This window comes from Osmerus eperlanus, chromosome 21 (genome assembly GCF_963692335.1).
Source record: "Osmerus eperlanus chromosome 21, fOsmEpe2.1, whole genome shotgun sequence".
NCBI classification, from domain to species: Eukaryota; Metazoa; Chordata; class Actinopteri; order Osmeriformes; family Osmeridae; genus Osmerus; species Osmerus eperlanus.
Window position 1 is genome coordinate 2,529,238 of NC_085038.1, and position 10,007 is coordinate 2,539,244.

General features: G+C 51.8%; 1 protein-coding gene across 1 annotated transcript in view; it reads right to left on the reverse strand.

Annotated features, from left to right (window-relative positions):
* LOC134007846 (protein unc-80 homolog) overlaps positions 1-8,594 on the reverse strand; it is a 42,718-nt gene extending 34,124 nt beyond the window's left edge. The window contains 12 exon segments of the mRNA XM_062447562.1: positions 79-347; positions 827-970; positions 1,086-1,302; positions 1,581-1,715; positions 1,973-2,246; positions 4,972-5,114; positions 5,411-5,475; positions 5,712-5,835; positions 6,672-7,000; positions 7,332-7,488; positions 7,835-7,883; positions 8,327-8,594. Of these exon segments, the coding sequence (XP_062303546.1) occupies positions 79-347; positions 827-970; positions 1,086-1,302; positions 1,581-1,715; positions 1,973-2,246; positions 4,972-5,114; positions 5,411-5,475; positions 5,712-5,835; positions 6,672-7,000; positions 7,332-7,488; positions 7,835-7,883; positions 8,327-8,418 (1,998 nt within the window). The 5' untranslated portion in view covers positions 8,419-8,594.
* Positions 8,595-10,007: the final 1,413 nt, after the last annotated feature.

The window sequence follows — 10,007 nt, forward strand, 5'->3', positions numbered from 1 at the left end:
TCCAACCATCCATCCCTACATCCATCCATCATCATCCATCTATCCACCCTCCACCCGTCCTCCAGGCTCCCCACTCACAGAGAGGTCCAGCATGCCGTTCTTAAGGATGAAGTTGTTGGTTCCCTCGATGTTCTCTCCGTCCTCCATGCTGGAGTAGTTGATGCAGGAGTCGGTGAAGCTGCGTGGCAGGTTGGCGCACGCCAGCGGCTCGTTGGGCATCTCAGGGATGGGCGCCGGGTTGCACAGCTTCTTCATGTGCTCCGTGAAGAAGTCGGCGTAGCCCACGTTGAAGGACGCCACCGTGGTGTTGAACGTCGCCATGGTGATGGTGGAGATCTGGGAACGCACTGGACGGAGGGGGGAGAGGAGAGAGGGAGGAGAGGGGGAGAGAGGGGGGGAGAGAGGGAGGAGAGAGAGGAGAGAGGGGGGAGAGAGGGAGGAGAGGGGGAGAGAGGGAGGAGAGGGGGAGAGAGGGAGGAGAGAGGGAGGAGGGAGGAGAGAGGGAGGAGGGAGGGAGGAGAGAGGGAGGAGGGAGGGAGAGAGGGAGGAGAGAGGGGGGAGAGAGGGAGGAGAGAGGGAGGAGGGAGGGAGGAGAGAGGGAGGAGGGAGGGAGGGAGGAGAGAGGGAGGGACAAGGAAGGGATGTTGCCGAAGGGGAGGAAGAAGGGAGGGAGGAGGAGTGAGCGTGCGTGCGACAGGGAAACCGTTTGCTTTACCTCGGCCCAGTCATGTAGGACACACTGGTGAGCCTGGTGTACGACACTGCCGAGCTTTGAGACTGTTCCCCTCCCTCCCTCCCTCAGACCAGCTCGATTCAGAGCCCTCACCTCCCTCTCGGACCGTGTTGTCGCTGTGGCTGTTGGCGTGGTCGGGAGCGTCTCGCATCAGGGAGTGATGGGAGTGGGAGTGTTTGGCGCTCAGACTGTCCACGTCAGCCGCCGTGTCCGAGCTTCCCCTCCTCGTGAACTTGCCTGTCAGCCAATCAGACGACAACGTGTGAACCGCCAACAAAACCAGCTACCCCGTCAAGCAAACAATCTGACCAGCAAACAAGCAACTGAGTAACAAAATTGATCGACAACCGACCCATGATGGTGGCCTGCCAGCCTCCTCGCTCCAAGGCGCGTCGGTCGTCTCCCAGGCCCGAGAAGCTTCCGAAGGAGAAGGTGCTGCGCGTGGGAGACACGTCCAGGTGGTCCTCCTGGAGCAGGAACGGGACTCCCATGCGACGCTGACGTTTCTTCCCTGTGTGGTGGAACGGGATGGAGCCCTTCCTCTCCCGGTCATCCCTCCGGTTCATAAACTGAGAGGGGAAAAGGAGAGAGGGAGAGGGGGGAGGGAGGGAGGGAGGAGAGGGGGGGAAGGGAGAGAGGGAGAGGGAGAAGGGGAGAGAGGAAGAGGGAGAGAGGGAGAGGGGGGGAGAGGGTGAGAGGGAGAGGGGGGGGGAGAGAGGGGGAAGGGAGAGGAGGAGAAAGAGAGAAGGTAGGAGAAAGACTCCTCTTAACAAATCAAAGCTGCCTTCATACTACATGGGGGGCATGTCTGGCTGGGGTGTGGTATCGTCATGGCGACGCTCCTGACCTTTTTGAAGAGGTTCTTTCCCAGGTCGGAGGACAGGTCGGGGACAGCCTGCCTGCGCAGGTTGGTCAGAGAGACCTTGGCAAACGTCTCCGAGCTCAGAGACTTGCCCTCCTCGTTACACTTCAGGCTCATGTCCTGCACAACGTGAACACGCACCAGTGAAGACGGGACCGTTGTCAAGGTCACCGATATACTGAAACGTCTTCTGGCTGGATTCGAATGACCGCTCGATCAAACGCGAACACAGATGAACACGTTCACATAATCGGCAGAATATCCACAACATTTTCACATAGCGTCATCTACAATTTTACTAGCAATACTAGTGATGCCACCAGTGGCCAGTAACCAGTAACACTGGTGGTGCCAGTAACGCTACGACAGCCTCGCACCTGCGTCTTGTGAGTGTTCACCAGGGAGGGGGCGGCAGCCACCATGGAACTGCTGCGTGGGCGTGGCAGGGGCGTGGCCAGGGGCTCGGGCGGGCGCTCAGGCCTCTCGTCCAGGATCTGCCGCAGGCGCTGCAGGTAGAACATCAGGGCCCAGTGGACGCCCTCCTCCGTCCAGTGGGGCTGCAGCAGACAGCGCAGCACCGCCACGTCGAAGTAGGTGGCGTAGCGAGCGCGCTGGGCCAGAGAGACAGGGAGGCCGGAGGGGGCTGAGGTCCTGGGGGGGGGGTGATGGAGGAGGTAGAGAAGGAAGGGATCAGAGGGAGAGGGTGGGGGGGTAAAATCACAAAACAATCATCCAGAACACAACAACAATCATTTCATCATAGATTCATGGGCAAACAAAACCGCTGGAAAAATCCTAGTAATGGGCCCTGTGTCTATTCCACCCATTGTAAAAAACAAAACAAACTATAACAGCCTCCTGCATTCAGACAACACCCTCACATTCCCTCCACCTCCGGCTCCCCACAGTAGCAGGTGAATAATGCATCAGAAGGAGCTGGTGAACACAGCGGCAGAGGCCTCCGGCCGTGTGTGTTCCTGTGGAACGCCCGGAGCCAGCATGGACGTGAGAGCACTATATATAAGCTGCTGCTCAGAGCAGGCGAGGGAATGAAGGTCACAGACTGACTCCTGCAGTGAATCCTTCCCCGCTGACTGACGAAACCTCTTTTAAGAGAGAAGAGGAGAGATTTATGCTGAGAGCAGGGGGGGGGGGGGGAGGGGAGAGCGAGAGAGGCATTTAATCTTGACTGTGGTATTCAACCGGTCGATATCTACATGAATCAATGGGAGAGAACAGGAGAAGGAGAGGGAGGGAGCTGGATTGCGTTTCACTGTCTAGCCAACACATACCCTCCACCCCCATCTTCCCTTCCTATCCTTCCCTCTTTTCCTACCTCCCCCGTCCTCTCCCTTCCTCAGTCGGACAGCCAGTGTTGTCAGGTTGCCGTGGAGACAATGTGACGACACCTGTCCCCAGAGACAGCCCAGCCCCCGACTTCGTACAGGGCTGCAGCAGGGGTTGCTATGGAAACTGCATCAGCATCGCAAGGGGAGGCTGCGATTGGAGTGTGAGGCGTCAGAAAAGTAAAGCTGGGCCTCTTCGCGGAGCTCTCAGTCAGAGAGGGCCTCACTGCGGAGCTGAGTAAAAAACGGGCCTCCTTGCGGAGCTGAGTAAAAAACGGGCCTCACTGCGGAGCTGTGTTCATAAGAGAGGGCCTCCTTGCGGAGCTGTGTTCATAAGAGAGGGCCTCGCTGCAGAGCCGAGGTAAGACTGGGCCTCCTCGCGGAGCTATGACAGCCAGGCTATGATGCAGCCTCTGGAGTGAGGCGAGGAGTGAGACGAGGAGAGAGTTAAACAGAAAGTGAGATGAGGAGTTAAACAGGAAGTGAGACGACGAGGAGAGAGTTAAACAGAAAGTGAGACGACGAGGAGAGAGTTAAAGAGAAAGTGAGACGACGAGTAGAGAGTTAAACAGGAAGTGAAACGACGAGGAGAGAGTTAAACAGGAAGTGAGACGAGGAGAGAGTTAAACAGAAGTGAGACGAGGAGAGTTAAACAGGAAGTGAGACGAGGAGAGAGTTAAACAGGAAGTGAGACGAGGAGAGTTAAACAGGAAGTGAGACAAGGAGAGAGTTAAACAGGAAGTGAGACAAGGAGAGTTAAACAGGAAGTGAGACGAGGAGAGAGTTAAACAGGAAGTGAGACGAGGAGAGTTAAACAGGAAGTGAGACAAGGAGAGTTAAACAGGAAGTGAGACGAGGAGAGTTAACAGGAAGTGAGACGACGAGGAGAGAGTTAAACAGGAAGTGAATCACGCTCTCAAGGCCACACGGAACATCTTGGTTTAGATTCACCTTTAGAGTCTAACACCCTTCCTGATAAGGCTTCTCATTCATCAGCAGTCACCAAAACACACACACGTGCGCATGCGCACACAAAACCTTGTGATAACTGGGGAGCAATTAATTTCCCTTTGTTTGATGTGCCCCCCTCACACAGACACAGTGCAGCTTCCCCATAGGGGCTCTTTGCCTACAGCCAGTCTGTATATAGACATGAGATTGTATTTCTGTTTTCACTGAGATTCTTGTTCAGAGCTTTGAGAGAGCTGGGGGAGGGAACAACCATGGGGGAGGGGCCAGGCTTGGGTCTGTGGGAGGAGTCTATTTAGATTCACATACTACTGGCTAAGGCATGTGCCATGGCTGATCTCATCCCTACCACCCTCCACCATCTCAGCCTCATCCAGTCAGCACTGCTGTGATGTCATCAGAAAGGGACTCTGGCCTGTTGGAACGTGAACGTGTGTCTCTCTAACAACACCAACACGCTGTCACCGTGGAAACCAAGCGACCGTCGACATCGCTCGTATTCGCAGGATGCTTCCCTCACACATTAGCGCCTGATCACTGCCCCACAACAGGCCCAGTCTGGGCACCAGGGCTGGGCCCAGGTTGGGCACCAGGGCTTGGGGTCAGTTGAAGCTAGAGGACTTCCAGGCCTGCCATTGGCGGACGGAGAGAGGGAAACTGCCAGTAACAGACATATGACACATTATTTCAGCACAATTAGCCTAGTTAGAGAGAGAGGTGTCTGGGAAACAGCAGGCAAAGCAGGCTGTGATAACTGGGAGGCCAGGAGGATGGGAGGGCAGGGAGGCTGGCAGGTAGAGGGTAGCAAGGCTGGGAGGATGTGAGGCTGGGAGGATGTGAGGCTGGGAGGATGTGAGGCTGGGAGGATTTAAGGCTGGGAGGATGTGAGGCTGGGAGGACGTGAGGATGGGAGGATTTAAGGCTGGGAGGATGTGAGGCTGGGAGGACGTGAGGCTGGGAGGATTTAAGGCTGGTAGGATGTGAGGCTGGTAGGATGTGAGGCTGGGAGGATGTGAGGCTGGGAGGATTTAAGGCTGGGAGGCTGGGAAGGCACTACTCACTTCTTTTTGGAGACGCCTTTGAGCAGAGGGGGCTGTTGTGAGGGCCCGCCTTTCTCCACAGAGTTGCCGCGGCGACATCTCTGCTCTCCGGCACCTGGAGAGGATGAATCTGATTGGGCGGTTTCACAAACCACCTGGAATCCCTATAAGCAGAGGGCAGGAAGACAGGACAGGAAGGAGGAGAGGAGAGAGGAGAGTGGAGGAGAGGAGAGTACACAGCAGAGGAGAGGAGGGAAGAGGTTAGATGGAAGAAAACAGAACAGAACAGCAGAGCCAGTCTACATTCTCCCAGCCCCTGCTTATCTTACACTCATACAGTAAGCTCAGGGGAGGTCACGACCCTGGATAACAGCACCAACTCTCTGCTAATTAATATGAGCAGCCCAGGGGGAGGACAGGAAGCAAGGGGGGCTGGGAGGGGAAGTGGAGAAGCTCTCACCATGGGGCCAGGGTTCCTGGGTCCACAGGGACTGCGCTGGTTGTTCATGGGAGAATTCCTTTTCGCTGGAGAGGATGAAGAGAATGGATGATAAGCAGTTAGCTGCAGCAGCTCAAGGAAAAGCTGATTGCAGACAGTGGTTTACAACAGATCTGTGCAGAGAGATTGTGTCCAGGACTGCATTTTAATTTAGGTGCAGTTCTACAGGCCGTATGTGAAGCCCGATGTGGCTATGCATGTGAAAGTTCTACACAAATAAAGGGCTATATATATTAAATTTGATTGGATTTGATTGACTCACCTGTCACTATGTTTCTCACTGGCTTGATGAGGGCAGAGAAGGCGGGAACATCCGGCTGACGGTGCTCCCACATTGGCTGCCAGATGACAAGCCCGCTGGCCAATCGGAAGGTCAGATCAGATTCCTGGAGGAAAGACACATGGCCGTGTTGACACAGGAAACAAGCCTAAGTGCAGATTCCAGGCGCATTCAGAAAATTATAATAATATTTTATATCTAAAGCGTCATGTGAGGGGGGATTCAGACATTTACATTTAGTCATTTAGCAGACGCTCTTATCCAGAGCGACTTACAGTAAGTACAGGGACAATTCCCCGAGGCAAGTAGGGTGAAGTGCCTTGCCCAAGGACACAACGTCATTTTGCAGTCAGGAATCGAACCCAACCTTCTGATTTATAGCCGCTCAGCCATCTGACTCCCTGACCTGCAACCTTTTGATCTGCAGTCAACAGCTCTACAACTGAGCTGTACCCAGAGCTAAATCTAGAAAGAGTTAACTCTGAAGCACGGATACTTGTGTTTCCAAGGCGAGTAATTGAATCAAAGCACACAATGAAACTCTATTTACTCAGAATGAAATCACCAGAGAACAGGAACCCTGCTCATCTGCACACAGATCAATGAGACAGCAGCTATACGATCTTTGTTACAGTGATGTTCAGTCAAGCTGCATAGTCTATGTTACAGTGATGTTCAGTCAAGCTATATGGTTTATTAAAACCACTTGGGGTGCTATAGATCAACGCTCTCTCTCCTGATGCAACCACTACTTTTGTGTGGTGAGTTATGTTTTGGGAAATCAAATGACCATTCTCTATATTGCAGTTTAGCTGAGAGTTGGAATATAGAGGGGATTAAATAATATACCTGAATAATGTTTTCAGTAAGATTTTTTATTTTTTTGTATTACATATGAATCCCCACCATTTCATTTCTTCCCTGCGTTGTCCTTGTGCGTACCTTGATGCGGTGGATGAGCGGAGCGAAGAGGAACACGAACAGCTCCACGGTGGCCATGCTCTTGTAGAAGAGCTTGGAGCGAGCGTGCTCATCCTCCTCCAGAGAGCCCCCGAGCCGGGGGCCGAGGCCCGAGCCCGTCCCAGACCCGGAGCCTGACCCTGGGCCCGGTGGGGAGCCCTGGTTGCCTAGGGGCTGGAGGAAGGCCCTGCTGCTCCCTGACCAGCCCTGGCCCAGGCTGGGCTCGTGGCACTCCTGCGCAGCTTCCAGAAGCATCCAGTGAAGAGTGTACAGAAGCTTGGTCTCCGCCACGCCCAGCTTGTCTTGGTGACCTGGGGAGGTCAAAGGTCAGAGTTTAGAGGTGGTCGATGGGTCGATGGTGCGTTTAGTCCTGTCGAAAGGGATTGATCATGTGTGTGAGCGTGTGTGTGTGTGCGTGTGTGTAATGTTTGTGGGTGTGTGTGTATGTGTGTGTTTGTACATGAATGGGCGTGTGTGTGTGCGTGTGTGTAATGTTTGTGGGTGTGTGTGTATGTGTGTGTTTGTACATGAATGGGCGTGTGTGTGTGCATGTGTGTAATGTTTGTGTATGTATGCGTGTGTGTGTCCATGGATGCGTGTGTGTCTGCATGCATGCACGTGTGTGTATGACTGTGCGCTCACCCAGCTTGTTCCTGTTGGACAGCAGGATGGAGGTGCAGTGGAGCACGTGGGGGAGGGCTGCCTGGACCAGTTCCCAGCGTGAGATGCTCTGGATAGCCTCCGACAGGGAGGGAGAGAGCCCGTGCAGCTTGTTCTCCACCAGCACGCGCTCAAAGGACTGGGGAACGAGCCAAGTGGTCACTGAGACTGAATCTAAAGACGTTTTGTTTCTGCTCAAATGCCCAATAAGGCCACAAGCAAAGGGGTGTCGGACTGCAGAGCTTGCTCTCAATATCCTCAAATTCCTTCTGTTTTCGTCCATAATTCTACATTTAGACATTTAGGATCACTGCGCTACAAATACACGGTTTTGACCTCGATGTTAAAAATTCGAATTTACCAACTGCAATTAGAAAAGTGCTCTCCTGATTCGCAGGTGCGTTTGCCAGGATCAGATTAGACCGGACCAAGAGTGAGCGATTATTTAATCAAATCAGAGTTATGGTATTATGTAAATGACTTACCACACACGAAGCCTCATACTGTTTCCCCAACTTCGGTCGCAGAAACGCGCTGGAAACATGATCAAACCAGTTACAACATGTAGAACCTTAAAAGAGAGGTGTAGGCTACAAAAGGCTTAATCTCAATTACTATTTATAGTCTAATTGCTCATATCCGAGGTCAGGTATTTTGCAAATAAAGAATGAATATTATCATTAGTAATGTGGGCTTTGACTTAGGCTGTTTGTTTCACGCGCGTGACATCGTCGTAACGTCTTAACACCAACAATATTTTTCCTCAATTACCATTTTTGAACCATGGTGAAATGCTCGCTTAAAATGTAAGGTCTATTCACGGGGATTATGAGAGAGAAAAACGTATGTTGCGTGTTATCTCACATAGGCCTACTGTTCAAAACGACGTTTCTACATTGTATTTGCGGGTGAGTTGCCTTGGTTTCTCTATTCGGTTCGACAGCGGCAAACACCTGTTATCAATTCCCCTCACTAACCTAGTCTGCCTCCACAGGAAGGTCTGGATAGGGAACGGTATTCCATTTCCACACTCCTGGTCGGAGTCATCCAAGCTCTTCCTCTTCACCATCTTGACCGCTTCGTCGTGGACCAGACGCGGTGGCTGGGTCTGTCCCGTCCAGGTGATGTGCCGCTTTGCTCACAACATGATTGTGTTCCGCTTGTGTAAAATGGCTGCAAGTGTCGGCGGCGGACAGAGCTCTCCGGTTCCAGCACCACCCTCTGAACAGCGGCAGAGTAATAAATCAGCGGCGAACGCGAGCTTAAAGACGCAGGAGCCAATGACTACACGGAACAGATGTTTCCCTTGACAACATCAGCCGGTTTGGTGTAGGCAGTGTAAAGAGAGCAAGTGACACGGGAAACCACAGAAACAAAACCCTTTAATCGGTTTACGTTACACACGCACCACATACAGAGTGGTATCTCTCTCCGGGTGCCTTTATGAGACATAATCCCCATTTGAATTGCACCAACAGGTTGTTTAATTACCTTAAAATCCCCATGTCTGCAAAATACATTTACATGGTGTGAGAAGGAGGCCAGAGGAGAAACACTGAAAGGATCCAGTCAACATGTCAATCCTGCTTCCTAAAACACCCTTATTTATAGATATACGGTCAGATTCCACACTGCAGACAACCTTACGACTCTCCTCCACCCCCTTCTGTGCCTCTCTATCTGCATCTCAAACAAACACACACTCACACACTCACTCACACACTTACACACTCACACACTCACTGTCACCTTGCTTCCAGCGTAATGCTGTGCATTAGTCATTGTTTTGCTCCAAAAAAGCAAATCACACTTAAATTCGTATTTTGTATTTCCTTTATTCCAATTGTTATCCTGGACATGATTTGTCATCAGTATTATTCATACTGGATTAACATCATAGCGTGAACATCTAAAATGGACTCTTAAATACAGGAGGGGGGGGTCCATAAAACACTGAAGGAAACAAAAAAGAAAAATAAGATAGGGGTGGGGGTGGGGGTGGAGTTTAAGGTGGGGTGGGGGTGGGGTTTAAGGTGGGGTTGGAGTTTAAGGTGGGGTGGGGGTGGGGTTGGAGTTTAAGGTGGGGTGGGGTGGGGATGGAGGTTCATAACGCTTGACAGAGAAAATAATAATCTGAAACATTTCCACAAACAGGTGCAATACGTCTTTCCACTTGTTTCAAAACATCCATTTTGTTCCCCCGTAAAGTCTCCTACGTTAAACAGTCCTACCTCTGGTCCTGCATCACAGTGTATCCAATAGCTGCTTTTTTTATGGAATGTTTTTAAAAGACGATACGAAGCTTGAGACTTTCCACTTAAGTCTGCCTATCAGTGTCTTCAGGGTCCTGTGTTCAGTCAAGGTATACTTCACATACGGCCAGTTAGCTCCAAAAGCAGGTAAAAGACATACCGAAGCAAAATAAAAGTGGACCACAGCCTCATACAAAGGGGAGATCTAGACTAAAGGGAAAAAAACCCTAGGGTTACTGATGTCACACAAAAACGATCTACATAGTGCTGCGTGTGTGTGTGTGATTGGGAGAGCTCTGCAAAAGGATTCTAGGCGTTTACCATGCCAGCATAACAACATTAGGTCAATCACAGAACTACTTGAAGGTTATCCTCACGTCACTAAGCCAGACAAGCAGCCCAATGG